General features: G+C 44.6%; 1 protein-coding gene across 1 annotated transcript in view; it reads right to left on the bottom strand.

Annotated features, from left to right (window-relative positions):
• Window positions 1-3,391: 3,391 nt before the first annotated feature.
• The window catches only part of LOC141108259 (glutamine synthetase-like), a 38,927-nt gene continuing 27,187 nt past the window's right edge, over window positions 3,392-15,131 (bottom strand). The window contains exons 6-7 of the mRNA XM_073599694.1: window positions 6,016-6,215; window positions 3,392-4,962 (exon numbers count right to left, since the gene is read on the bottom strand). Of these exons, the coding sequence (XP_073455795.1) occupies window positions 4,644-4,962; window positions 6,016-6,215 (519 nt within the window). The 3' untranslated portion in view covers window positions 3,392-4,643. The remainder of the gene's footprint in view (window positions 4,963-6,015; window positions 6,216-15,131) is intronic.

The following is a 15,131-nucleotide window of genomic DNA, read 5'->3' as shown; positions in this document are numbered from 1 at the left end:
ACACCCCGGGAGGTTTTTGGGACTTCAGCCACTCCTACACATCCACTGGAGAAAGGCACATCTGACAGCCAATACCATCACAAAGGAAAATACATTTAATTTACAGTCCGATTACATTCGTCTGTAGTGTACGGTATATACTGTCCTGATCTATACCCTACCTAGAAAACCCGGACAAGAACTAGTTTGTAACTTGGAATAATCAACCATCCACCACAGGACATCCCCTCCTACTAGCCACCCCTTTTCATGTACACATGTCGGCCTACCGGCCCATACAGACTGAGCTCTTGTTCTCCTGGCTCTGATGAAGAGGTTACCCTCGAAACGCGTTAGCCATTTTTAATTACTTGTCTCAACATGGGCATACCCCAATTTTAATTTATTTTCTAGTGCCTATTTTGTTACCTGTTTGTATGCAATGTAGTATTTGTATGATTCATCATTTTATATGTGTGTATTCCCTATACATGATTAAACCATACATGTTTTGATGTAAGCGTCTGATCACGCGCCTTCCATCCACCTCCTACCATACATTCCATACCAGGCCCTTCAGGTCTGGTATGGATTTTAAGGGGAACCCCGCACCAAAATTTAAAAAAAAAACGGCGTGGGTCCCCCCAAATATCCATACCAGACCCTTATCTGTCAGACTGTTCTAAACACGGGAAACATGCGCCCCTTTACAGGGATACTATAGACACCCCCCAGGTACGAAATTTAAAAGGGATATTACACTTTTACTGTTTCACTTTAAGCATTATTAAAATCACTGCTCCCGAAAAAACGTCCGTTTTTAAAACTTTTTTTGCATTGATCCATGTCCCCTGGGGCAGGATCCAGGTCCCCAAACACTTTTTATGACAATAATTTGCATATAAGCCTTTAAAATGAGCACTTTTGATTATTCATGTTCGTGTCCCATAGAATTTAATGGTGTTCGCGTGTTTGAACAAATTTTTTGCATGTTCTGGTGCGAACCGAACAGGGGGGTGTTCAGCTCATCCCTAATGATCGGACCTGGGGCCAAATATATGGTACAGTGCTCCTGAATATGCTGCCTAAATAGTGTTCAGTCACAACACAAAGGAAGCCCATAGTTCAGACCCAAACGTGACTGTACTGGAGCTTAAAAAAGAAAAAAAAAAAAAACAAACACCCCACAAGTAGGATGAGGTATCATGGGATCTTTAAAAACAAATCTCCCCCCCCCCCCCCCACCCGCTGCTCAGCAGTTAGATGCAGGGCCAGATTAACATAGGGGCTGATGGAGCTGCAGCTCCAGGCCCCTGTCTTAAAATCGGCCCTCACAGCCAGCAATATAAGCCCGATTTTCTCCTGTCCATAAACTTCTATGGGACAGGAGAAGCTGTGTGTAAATGGAGGGGTGTCTGGCTGCATCTGTGTTGGCTCACTGTGTTTATTACAGTGTCACAGTGCACAGTTCCCCCCCTACACAAATGGCTCTGCTTTCCCCCTCCTCTCTCTCCTCTCTCTGTGTGCAGTGAAGGAGCCGTGTGGGCTGGGAAATTATGAACAGAGCAACTGCAGCCGGCAGATAGAAGGTGAACTGAACAGATATCTGAGTGATGAGCTTCCAACCATCCAAGTGTGAGCTCAGTGACTGGACTCTTATCTCCCTTCTCTCCCCCTCTTTTACCTTTATCTTCAGCAATGGCTGTTATAACTGCAGTCAATATGTAGATTTGGCTCCTTGTGCTTTTAGGTGGGTTCACACTCATTTGCTGTGTTTTGGCCCATTGCTGGTGTATCCGCAGTTTTCCTGCGTTTTACCCACAGTCCTATTGATTTCTATTAGGTTGCATGTTTTTTCTGAAAGCGCACCAAAATCAATAGGACTGCAAGCTAAAACTGCAGATACACAAGCAGTGCGCCCAAACTGCAGCAAACCAGTGTGAGCCCAAAGGCTGTACACACAACCCTCTATAGAACTTGGTCTGATCAATACTCCTGGCATTCATTTTACACACAGCCATACCATCCCAGATCAGGAGGGGTGGGGGCTTCAGGGATTTGTTTGACTATGCTGGCCCTGTCCCTTCTACTCATCCTGGAAGAGTCCTGGAGGGAGTGGCAGGCTGCTGGTGGCAAGTGACACACTGTATCTGGTGACAGGCTGTCAGTGGCAAGTGGCACACTGTATCTGGTGGCAGGCTGCTAGTGGCAAGTGGCACACTGTATCTGGTGACAGGCTGCTAGTGGCAAGTGGCACACTGTATCTGGTGACAGGCTGCAGGTGACAAGTGGCACACTGTATCTGGTGGCAGGCTGCTAGTGGCAAGTGGCACACTGTATCTGGTGACAGGCTGCAGGTGACAAGTGGCACACTGTATCTGGTGGCAGGCTGCTAGTGGCAAGTGGCACACTGTGTCTGGTGGCAGGCTGCTGGTGGCAAGTGGCACACTGTATCTGGTGGCAAGCTGCTGGTGGCAAGTGGCACACTATCTGGTGGAAGGCTGCTGGTGGTAAGTGGCACACTGTATCTGGTGGTAGGCTGTGGTTGGCAAGTGGCACACTGTATCTGGTGGCAGGCTGCTGGTGGCAAGTGGCACACTGTATCTGGTGGCAGGCTGCCGGTGGCAAGTGGCACACTGTATCTGGTGGTAGGCTGTGGTTGGCAAGTGGCACAATGTATCTGGTGGTAGGCTGCTGGTGGCAAGTGGCATACTGTATCTGATGGCAGGCTGCTGGTGGCAAGTGGCACACTGTATCTGGTGGCAAGCTGCTGGTGGCAAGTGGCACACTATCTGGTGGAAGGCTGCTGGTGGTAAGTGACACACTGTATCTGGTGGTAGGCTGTGGTTGGCAAGTGGCACACTGTATCTGGTGGCAGGCTGCTGGTGGCAAGTGGCACACTGTATCTGGTGGCAGGCTGCTGGTGGCAAGTGGCACACTATCTGGTGGAAGGCTGCTGGTGGTAAGTGACACACTGTATCTGGTGGTAGGCTGTGGTTGGCAAGTGGCACACTGTATCTGATGGAAGGCTGCTGGTGGCAAGTGGCACACTATATCTGGTGGCAGGGAGCTGGTGGCAAGTGGCACACTGTATCTGGTGGCAAGTGGCACAATGTATCTGGTGGCAGGCTGCTGGTGGCAAGTGGCACACTGTATATGGTGGCAAGTGGCACAATGTATCTGGTGACAGGCTGCTGGTGGCAAGTGACACACTGTATCTGGTGGCAGGCTGCTGGTGGCAAGTGGCACACTGTATCTGGTGGCAAGTGGCACAATGTATCTGGTGGCAAGTGGCACACTGTATCTAGTGGCAGGCTGCTGGTGGCAAGTGGCACACTGTATCTGGTGACAGGCTGTCGGTAGCAAATGGCACACTGTATCTGGTGAAAGGCTGCTGTTGGCAAGTGGCACACTGTATCTGGTGGCTGGCTGCTAGTGGCAAATGGCACACTGTATCTGGTGGCAGGCTGCTGGTGGCAATTGGCACATTGTATCTGGTGGCAGGCTGTGGGTAGCAAGTGGCACACTGTATCTGGTGGCAAGTGGCACACTGTATCTGGTGGCAGGCTGCTGGTGGCAAGTGACATGCTGCATCTAGCGGCAGGCAACTGTGGAAAGTGATACGCTACATCTGGTGGCAGGCTATGGGTGGCAAGTGACAAGCTGCATCTGGTGGCAAGTGACAAGCTCAGGTCCCACTGATTCTGCACGATGGTGAGTTGAACTATTTCACTATATATTACAATGTAGTAACTGAAATAATGGAATTTGATCATCCTGACACCATATCAAGCATGGTGTCAGGATGATTGATTTTAAGTATTAACACCAGCCATTTGCCTGACAAATCACTTCCCCACCGCCTATTTCCCCGCCAACCCCGAGACTACATCCCCCACCCTCATCTTTTTTTGGGAAGAGGGGGTTGTCTCTAAATGACAGTTTGGAAATGTGGTCTCCCTATGTTGCTGCTGGTGAGAGACCGCATAGCAGGTGGTATTGGTGGTGTTGCTGCTGCTCAGAGGCTGCACGGCTGGTATTACTGGTGAGAGTATATTTAATTCGTTTTAGCGAAAAATTGTTTGCATTTTCATTTTGTTTCCATAAAAAGGCCCACCAAAATCCTCAGCACCAGGCCCATGATGCTCTTAATCTGGCCCTGGTTAGATGGTCCTTGTAGGTCACACACACACACATTAAAAACCCGTTTAAGGAGTGCAGTTATAGCCACTCCCTTAGTTATAAGGAATTCTGAAAATAAGCCATCTCACTGGCTTTCAGTCTATAATGATCAATGCCCTCTACCTTCCAAAGTGGAAGAAACTGTACAGAAAGATTAGTAAAGAACAGATTAAAACAATGGAGCAGGTTTACCAGCCAGCCTTGCTTTCATTCTCAGCTAATTTGTCTCTGGACAAGTAGTAGTTGCAGTCTTTCCCTTAAGACTAGACGTTTTTTTTTTTTTTTTTTCTTAAAAAGCTGGCCATGTCAGCCACTCTTTAGGGAAAGACAAGAGTGGGCATTACAGACACCCTGGAAACATTCTTTTTTTCTGCAAGAGACAACTTGGCTGTGAGCCTGCAGCTGAGCTGACCAACCCACTAAAGACTGAGATGGAAGATGCAAAATGGATGGAATCTACTGGGTGGGTCCAGCCCCCACATTTAATTAGAATAGTCTTTAGTTTCACTTCCCGTTTCATTTAGAAGGGTCGTCCTGGCCAAGGCCTCAATAACAGCGTAGGGGTCACAATTGGCTGCTGGGCGGCGATCTTCGAAGTAGCCGAAACCTTCCTGTCCGACCTGGCGTGGGATACGAATACTGGCACTACGGTTGGCCACACCAGCTGAAAATTCATGAATGCTGGAGGTTCCATGCTGCCCTGTCAGGCGTCGAGAATTGTCCTTTCCACCTCGTGGGTCGTAGACACAGATGTGGTAGTCGTGACGCTTTCCTAGTTTCTCAATGGCATCTTCAATGTGTCTGGCGGGACAAAAAGGAAATGCTGAATCAAACTGGTGTGTTAACAGGTCATTGTATAATCTCAATAGAACATCATTTAACATGGATAGAATTGGTCACTGCCAACACTAAGGGCTTTGTCATTTAGTAATAATGTGAAATAGTGAACTATTCCATGCTTTGTGAAAATATAACATCCATCAAATGGGACTACTGCATGTAATAAATATAGAGTATATAAGATAAGGATTACTGTAAAATGGTAACAAAATCAAGTGCTAGTTTTTATGAACATCTTGGCTCTGTTGATAGAGGGCAACATTAATTATGATAGATTAGTATTCTTCGGTTTAAAGTATATATTATCTATCTTAGTGTAACCTCTAGGCTGCCATTGCTGGCCTTCTACTGAAAATACTAATTGCTTGGCTATGAGAATTACTGACCCAGAGCAACAATGTAGAAAAAGAAGAAACTTTGAAATATTTACCATAGAATGATGCCCTAGATCAGCGTCGGCCCTCCGAGTACAGCGCTGACATCTTCCACTGGAGTTACTTCTGGGTTTGTGGCTCTGGCGCTGTGATTGGCCGGAGCCACGATTACGTCACTCCCATGCATGCACATTGGAGCCCCCGGTCACAGCATGACTCATGAATAAACGGCACCAGCGGCCTGTTTCTTCAGTGCGCACCAGGGGGCTCCAAACTTTTGAAACAAAAAGGACCAGTTTACTGCCCCTCAGACTTTGGGGGGGGGGGGGGCAGACTGACCAGTGGGAGTGGAAAATTGTGGAAGGAATAGTTCCCCATCTTTGGTGTCAGTGGGAAGCATAGCGCCTTATTGTTGGCATCAGTGGGAGGAATTGCCCCTTGTCATTGGTGTCAGTGGAAGAAATAGTGCTCCAAGGGCCAGATAAAAGGGCCGCATCTAGCCCATGGGCTACAGGTTGGAGACCACTGGTTTAAACCATTTCCTCCTGGGATCCAATTTTTTTTTTTTAACATGATTGTGTAGGCTTTTAGAAGCAATGCTGGTTTCTTCCAGCCCCAAAAAGTTGCCTGAGAGACTCACTTCAGTCCTCCTTCCTTCCGCATGTTTTCCGTGCTGTAGTTTGTGTGACACCCAGCTCCGCTCCAGTTGCCAGTCATGGGTTTTGGGTCCAGCGTTGCCACAACACCAAAGTCCTCACATACTCTGTGTAGGATGAAGCGAGCCATCCAAAGGTGATCTCCCATATCAATCCCTTCACAGGGTCCAACTTGGAACTCCCACTGTAGAAGAGATAAAAGATAGAATATAACTAAACAGTTTGCACTTCACATGGAAATTTAGTCCTATCCATCTTGGGCAAAGCAGACTTTCAATTGTTTTAGGGTCCATTTAGATCTGTGAAAAAGAGGGGATAGGTATGGCGCTGCTCTTATTAAGAGGGGACCTACAACCTCTAAATACTTGAGGGGTGTGTGTCACAGATGTATTTAATGCAAAGTGACAATAAAAGTGCAGAAAATAAATATTTGTTTATTCACAAAAATCCACAAAAAAATCCTACTGTGTAAACTACCTAACCGCTTATATATAATGCATATTGTTATGTTCAAACGAAAACACAATCCTGTGCAAAACCTGCAATTCAAAGTGACATTTCTGTGCAAAAAAATCCAACATATATGACTGGTGTATATTGTTGCTGTGAAACTGGGTTCAGAAATATGCATATACCGTCCTTAAACCCTAGTGTATAAAAAAGTCCAATAAAGTGACAATGTGCTCCTTCAGATTGTTCTGTACTTCTTGGAAAACAGTGCCCCATAAGAAATGCACTCACCGCTATTATTTACCCCACAAGGAGGTATTTCTCCTTCACAGTATGAGCCACTGTGCAGCCTGTGGAGTGGGAAGAAACTTCCTGTCCTGTGTTCTCCAAGTGCCTCCTTGTCTGCGATGTAAGTGGTCTCCTTACTGTTAACCTCTTAGATGTTGCCCACATGTAGAGAGGAAAGAGATTCCATAGTGTGATACCGTACAAATATCCAAACATTTATTATAACTGATGGGTACTATGCCCTATACGTTTCGTCTATGGGACGTCATCTGGAGCGGTGCCATCCTGCTACACCATCGGGTTTTTATATAGTATGAGGTGTGGCCTAAATTGATGGCCATGCATCCGCGGCCATTTTTGGTTTGTCCAGGCTTCATCATGGCGGATGCTATTGCTAGTAGTGTAATTTAAATGGCAATAGATAACACTACTCCGCAACATGATGAGGGATAATTTTAAAAGGACTACTTAATTCCAAGTTGTAACGGACACACCGCATAATACCAAAATACATATCATATACACAATATTACAAATTAAAATTAAGTTGATAAGAAATACAATTGCATTATGGTATTGTGCTGGACTAGAGGTAAAAAAATTATGTTAGAGGATGTATAGTGACATCTGAAGGTGGACATAAGAGAAAAGAGGGTATTATTGCGATAAAAAAATGCAAAAAAAAAAAATCGCAGCTAGTCGCATGAAGTCGCAAGTTGCAAAAAAAATTGCTAAAAAGTATGTAAAGTGCATTTATACATGCCTTCATCATTAACCACTTGCCGACCGCCTAACGCAGATATACTGCAGCAGAATGGCACGGGCAGGCAAAATCACGTACCTGGTACGTGATTGCCTTCCCGCGGGCGTGGGGTCCGATCAGACCACCCCCCCGGTGCCCGAAGCGGTTGGCTTTGGTCTGGGAGCGATGAGAGGTGAGGGGGAGACAATCCATTCGTGCCCCCCCCCCCCTCGCGATTGCTCCCAGCCAATGAGAATCATTCCTCTGCTGCTGTATACTAAACAACAGCAAAGGAAATGATGTCTTCTCTCCTTGGCTCGGTATTTTCCGTTCCGGCGCCAAGGAGAGAAGACTGCAATGTGAGTGCACAACACTACACACATAGTAGAACATGCCAGGCACACTTTACACCCCCCATCACCCCCCGATCACCCCCAATCACCCCTCCCCCCCTCCTGTCACACTGACACCAAGCAGTTTTTTTTTTCTGATTACTGCATGGTGTCAGATTGTGACAGTTAGTGTGGTAGGGCAGTTAGTGTTAGCCCCCTGTAGGTCTAGGGTACCCCCCTAACAAAGTTTTAACCCCTTGATCACACCCCCATCGCCAGTGTCGCTAAGCGATCATTTTTCTGATCGCTGTATTAGGGTCACTGGTGACGCTAGTTAGGGAGGTAAATATTTTGGTTCGCCGTCAGCGTTTTATAGCGACAGGGACCCCCATATACTATCTAATAAATGTTTTAACCCCTTGATTGCCCCCTAGTTAACCCTTTCACCAGTGATCACCGTATAACTGTTACGGGTGACGCTGGTTAGTTTGTTTATTTTTTCTAGTGTCAGGGCACCCGCCGTTTATTACCGAATAAAGGTTTAGCCCCCTGATCGCCTGGCGGCGATATGCGTTGCCCCAGGCAGCGTCAGATTAGTGCCAGTACCGCTAACACCCACGCACGCAGCATACGCCTCCCTTAGTGGTATAGTATCTGAACGGATCAATATCTGATCCGATCAGATCTATACTAGCGTCCCCAGCAGTTTAGGGTTCCCAAAAACACAGTGTTAGCGGGATCAGCCCAGATACCTGCTAGCACCTGCGTTTTGCCCCTCTGCCCGGCCCAGCCCACCCAAGTGCAGTATCGATTGATCACTGTCACTTACAAAACACTAAACGCATAACTGCAGCATTCGCAGAGTCAGGCCTGATCCTTGCGATCGCTAACAGTTTTTTTGGTAGCGTTTTGGTGAAGTGGCAAGCACCAGCAGCCTAGTACACCCCGGTCGTAGTCAAACCAGCACTGCAGTAACACTTGGTGACGTGGCGAGTCCCATAAGTGCAGTTCAAGCTGGTGAGGTGGCAAGCACAAGCACAAGTAGTGTCCCGCTGCCACCAAGAAGAAGACAAACAGGCCCGTCATGCCCTTCCTGCTGCATTCGCCAATCCTAATAATTGGGAACCCACCACTTCTGCAGCACTCGTACTTCACCCATTCACATCCCCAACCAAATACAGTCGGCTGCATGAGAGCCATTTTTATGTCCTCCTGAGTACCCCTACCCAATGAACCCCCCCCAAAAAGATGTGGTGTCTGCAGCAAACGCGGATATAGGCGTGACACGTGCTATTATTGTCCCTCCTGTCCTGACAATCCTGGTCTTTGCATTGGTGAATGTTTTGAACAAACAAAAAAAAAAAAACACAAAAAAATATATAAAATTAAAAAAAAATAGTTGTCGTTTCATTGTTCTCTCTCTCTCTATTGTTCTGCTCTTTTTTACTGTATTCTATTCTGCAATGTTTTATTGTGATTATGTTTTATCATGTTTGCTTTTCAGGTATGCAATTTTTTTATACTTTACCGTTTACTGTGTTTTATTGGTAACCATTTTTTTGTCTTCAGGTACGCAATTCATGACTTTGAGTGGTTATACCAGAATGATGCCTGCAGGTTTAGGTATCATCTTGGTATCATTCCTTTCAGCCGGCGGTCGGCTTTCATGTAAAAGCAATCCTAGCGGCTAATTAGCCTCTAGACTGCTTTTACAAGCAGTGGGAGGGAATGCCCCCCCCCACCGTCTTCCGTGTTTTTCTCTGGCTCTCCTGTCTCAACAGGGAACCTGAGAATGCAGCCGGTGATTCAGCCAGCTAACCATAGAGCTGATCAGAGACCAGAGTGGCTCCAAACATCTCTATGGCCTAAGAAACCGGAAGCTACGAGCATTTCATGACTTAGATTTCGCCAGATGTAAACAGCGCCATTGGGAAATTGGGAAAGCATTTTATCACACGGATCTTGGTGTGGTCAGATGCTTTGAGGGCAGAGGAGAGATCTAGGGTCTAATAGACCCCAATTTTTTCAAAAAAGAGTACCTGTCACTACCCATTTCTATCATAGGGGATATTTACATTCCCTGGGATAACAATAAAAATGATTTAAAAAAAAAAAAAGGAACAGTTTAAAAATAAGATAAAAAAGCAAAAAAAAAAAAAAAAAAAAAAAGCACCCCTGTCCCCCCTGCTCTCGCGCTAAGGTGAACGCAAGCGTCGGTCTGGCATCAAATGTAAAAAGCAATTGCACTATGCATGTGAGGTATCACCGCGAAGGTCAGATCGAGGGTAGTAATTTTAGCAGTAGACCTCCTCTGTAAATCTAAAGTGGTAACCTGTAAAGGCTTTTAAAGGCTTTTAAAAATGTATTTATTTTGTTGCCACTGCACGTTTGTGCGCAATTTTAAAGCATGTCATGTTTGGTATCCATGTACTCGGCCTAAGATCATCTTTTTTATTTCATCAAACATTTGGGCAATATAGTGTGTTTTAGTGCATTAAAATTTAAAAAAGCGTGTTTTTTTCCCCAAAAAATGCGTTTGAAACATCGCTGTGCAAATACTGTGTGAAAAAAAAAAATGAAACACCCACCTTTTAATCTGTAGGGCGTTTGCGTTAAAAAAATATATAATGTTTGGGGGTTCAAAGTAATTTTCTTGCAAAAAAAAAAAAATTTTTTCATGTAAACAAAAAGTGTCAGAAAGGGCTTGGTCTTCAAGTGGTTAGAAGAGTTGGTGATGTGTGACATAAGCTTCTAAATGTTGTGCATAAAATGCCAGGACAGTTCAAAACCCCCCCAAATGACCCCATTTTGGAAAGTAGACACCCCAAGCTATTTGCTGAGAGGCATGTCGTGTCCATGGAATATTTTATATTGTGACACAAGTTGCGGGAAAAAGACAATTTTTTTTTTTGCACAAAGTTGTCACTAAATGATATATTGCTCAAACATGCCATGGGAATATGTGAAATTACACCCCAAAATACATTCTGTTGCTTCTCCTGAGTACGGGGATACCACATGTGTGAGACTTTTTGGGAGCCTAGCCGCGCACGGGACCCCGAAAAACAAGCACTGCCTTCAGGCTTTCTAAGGGTTTAAATTTTTGATTTCACTCTTCACTGCCTATCACAGTTTTGGAAGCCATGGAATGCCCAGGTGGCACAAACCTCCCCAAATGACCCCATTTTGGAAAGTAGACACCCCAAGCTATTTGCTAAGAGGTATAGTGAGTATTTTGCAGACCTCACTTTTTGTCACAAAGTTTTGAAAATTGAAAAAAAAAATTTTTTCTTCTTGTCTGTCTTCATTTTCAAAAACAAATGAGAGCTGCAAAATACTCACCATGCCTCTCAGCAAATAGCTTGGGGTGTCTACTTTCCAAAATGGGGTAATTTGGGGGGGTTTGTGCCACCTGTTCATTCCATTGCCTCCGAAACTGTGATAGGCAGTGAAGAGTGAAATCAAAAATTTACACCCTTAGAAATCCTGAAGGCAGCGATTGGTTTTCGGGGCCTCGTACGCGGCTAGGCTCCCAAAAAGTCCCACACATGTGGTATCCCCATACTCAGGAGAAGCAGCCGAATGTATTTTGGGGTGCAATTCCACATATGCCCATGGCCTGTGTGAGCAATATATCCAACTTTTTGTAATTTTTTTTTTTTTTGTCATTATTCAATCACTTGGGACAAAAAAATAATATTCAATGGGCTCAACATGCCTCTTAGCAATTTCCTTGGGGTGTCTACTTTCCAAAATAGGGTCATTTTGGGGGGGGGGGGGGGGGGTTGTACTGCCCTGCCATTTTAGCACCTCAAGAAATGACATAGGCAGTCATAAACTAAAAGCTGTGTAAATTACAGAAAATGTACCCTAGTTTGTAGACGCTATAACTTTTGCGCAAACCAATAAATATACGCTTATTGACTTTTTTTTACCAAAGACATGTGGCCGAATACATTTTGGCCTAAATGTATGACTAAAATTGATTTTATTGGATTTTTTTTATAACAAAAAGTAGAAAATGTCATTTTTTTTCAAAATTTTCAGTCTTTTTCCGTTTATAGCGCAAACAATAAAAACCGCAGAGGTGATCAAAAAACATCAAAAGAAATCTCTATTTGTGGGAAGAAAAGGACGCAAATTTCGTTTGGGTACAGCATTGCATGACCGCGCAATTAGCAGTTAAAGCGACGCAGTGCCAAATTGTAAAAAGTGCTCTGGTCAGGAAGGGGGTAAATCCTTCCGGGGCTGAAGTGGTTAAAAAAAATGCAAAAGAAGGCGGAAAATCGCAGCAAGTCGCATAAAGTCCCAGAATGCAAAAAAAGTTATTAAAATGCATTTATACATACAAAAATGCCTTCATCATACAAAATTAGTGCAATGGTGCACAGGATTGTGTTTTCGTTTGAACATAACAATATGTATGTATATATATATATATATATATATATATATATATATATATATATATATATATATATATATATATATATATATATATATATATATTTATATTATTTACTGCACTTTTATTGTCACTTTTTGCACTAAATGCACCTGTGACACACATTCCTCAAGTATTTAGAGGTTGTAGGTCACCTCTTAATAAGAGCAGCGCCATCCCCTCTTTTTCACATTTCTTCTAAATTCACCTTAGGGTGAATTTATTGATAGAGGCTGCAGCACCTAATTTTTCATTTTCACCATAAGCGCGGGGGTCTAATAATTTTTTCACCATTTAGATCTGTGTGAATAGACATGAGCCTATGTGCAATTAAATTATTTTACATTTCGACACATGTACATATATGTTTCCCCAATGTGCTTTTGATTAGAATTTGGAGTAGATCAGGTTAACCACAATTGACCAAGCCTTAATACTTGTTGCCAATGTATCAAAATGCATGTTATGTGCAGCCATTGGCTTCTATGAATCTGCCAATATAAAGATTAGCCCCGAAGCAGAGGGAACCTTAGAGGAGGGGCTACATGACTGGGGACAGCTGGCTGGTGCACAGGAAGTTGGGACAGGTTAGTGTGCAGCCCAGTGGGATGGGTTCCTGCAGAGCACATGTAGTGAGGATAGAGGATGGAGCTTTTCAGTCAGAAGAATCAGTGGAAGAGGTAACAGCTCAGCAGCAGCTTTTTTGGCAGCAGCTTTTTTGTTACCTCTTAATGGAGCGATTAGAGAACATTCTTGAGCAGCTCTGCATGGCGGCCGTGCTCCACGGGCCTGACCTTTTAGCTGAGTAGCTTGCTGAGCTGCTCCCAGGTCCGGGGGAAGGTATGTCGGCTTCGCCCCCCCCACGCAGCGGGCACGAAGGTCGCGGCCTCCGATGCGATTCAGCCCTGAGCCTGCACCCATGATGAGCCGCCGTTCAGGGAGCCCAATTCCAGACCCTCCTCCTCCCAGGGCCAAGCGCCATGCACCTGCCTCGGCCAGTGGGGATGGGAGGAATCCCTGTCTCAGGCGGGACCTGGCCAAAAGGGGGGGTGTCTCCTTCCCCCTCTAGGCCTTCTACAGCGGTGGAGAGGGACGTGGCGACAGTGAGTGTGGGGCCTTCTGATAGGGTTGAAATAATGACTTAGAGTTCCACTTAAATTGTGTACGTATCAATTGTTCTATTTAAATGGTTTGTGCTCCTTTCTTACCTGTGTACGTATCAATTGTTCTATTTAAATTGTTTGTGCTTTTCTCTTCTGTGTACGTATCAATCTGTATCTAGATGGAATTTGGAACTGCTGAATAATCATTACATGTTCGCTGATAAGAAACTCTTTGTACCTTAACCTCATTTGGTAATGCCGATAAGATTACTGCTTGTAGAGCTGCCTATAAAAGAAGTAAAGGGTGCAGTCCTTTATGCTCAGAACTGTGATACAGACATACCTGACTCCGTGTCATCTTTCTTATAGAAGCAATAATTTGACAAAGCAATATAAACTTAAAGCAACTTATTTAAAAGTTGAACCTAACATTTTTGGCGCCCGAACGAGGGACTCACCGATGATACTACAAGAGGTGGCTGAGCTACGCTGACGGAACGAAAGGACAGGCATTCCGGGAACCACAGATCAAAAAACCTGCGCAGGTAAGAAAAAGCTTTATTTTTCTTATATTCTGTGCTCCCCTGATTTGTGCCTATCCGTTCTGTCAGTTACGGTTCTCCTGGTTTTAAAACACCAGCCTCTGTAGTGGTGAGTCTAGAATTACTGCATATTTTAGTTTATATTGCTGGGATTATTTGTTTGTTTTGTTGTCTGTGTCTGTCTTGTCTGTCTTGTTGAGAAAGTGAATGAGCCTTGTCAAGGATGGTAAGAGTTAGAAGGGGATTGCCGAACTAAGCAACGGAATGCGCCTTACCTCACATGATTGGGAACTTGAGGGCTTGTGAGCTTGGGGGTCTGACGCTTATGCTTAACCTCACATCTAACTCATAAACCATAGACGGGTTGAGAGTATAAGCCCTGTCTGCTCCATAAAGCAGGGATAAGAGTGTATGAGAGGGATTCCCAGATACGGGGAGGGAATAAGATCTCTATAAAGTCCGGAGATCTAGTCGGATACCTGGCAACTTAAAGGAATGCTTGTATATGTTGTAGCCGCATTTTTGTATATGTTGTAGCCGCATTCTGGTTTGTTATTGGGCTAGCATATAAAGTAATTATTTATTATTGGGCTAGCATATAAAGTAATTCGATTTCATAAATCTCATTCCGGAGAGGTTTTTAGAATTCTAGCACCCTAGGAGGAAGGCAATGAGGAACTAGTGTAACTTAGCTGGTTTGTTATTGGGCTAGCATATAAAGTAATTATTCATTCTTGTATATGTTGTAACCGCATTATATTGTACACTAAGTGTCCCACACGCTACCTAGGCAGGACTGTTAGAATGGGCCAGAGGAACACAAAACCCAGTCAGGGAATTGTGGCGCACTATACGGTGCCACAGATAATTAAGAACATTTATGGGAAAACCGAAGCACAGGACTTAAAGGATGTCCTTCGTAAATTTAAGGTGAAAGGAGCAGCGGGCTTAGACCCGGATGTATGGAGTGAAATAAAAAGGGACAGACAAGGAGAGGTGTTAGAGAAGCAATGGATGCGTCAGGTTCAATGCTTAATTAAGGTCGGTCTCAAATAGAGCGAAAGAAGAGGGGTGGAAATATAATCCAGATTGTGATGGTTGGGATATGAAAGATAGAAGAACAAAAAATGTCGAGGCTCCCAGCTCAGCCATCCCACCCCCATACACTGACGTAGAACGCAAACCACACAAGATATATC

This window comes from Aquarana catesbeiana, linkage group LG09 (genome assembly GCF_042186555.1).
Source record: "Aquarana catesbeiana isolate 2022-GZ linkage group LG09, ASM4218655v1, whole genome shotgun sequence".
NCBI lineage: Eukaryota > Metazoa > Chordata > Amphibia > Anura > Ranidae > Aquarana > Aquarana catesbeiana.
The sequence above is the reverse complement of the archived record's forward strand: the minus strand, read 5'-3'. Positions and strand labels throughout refer to the sequence as shown.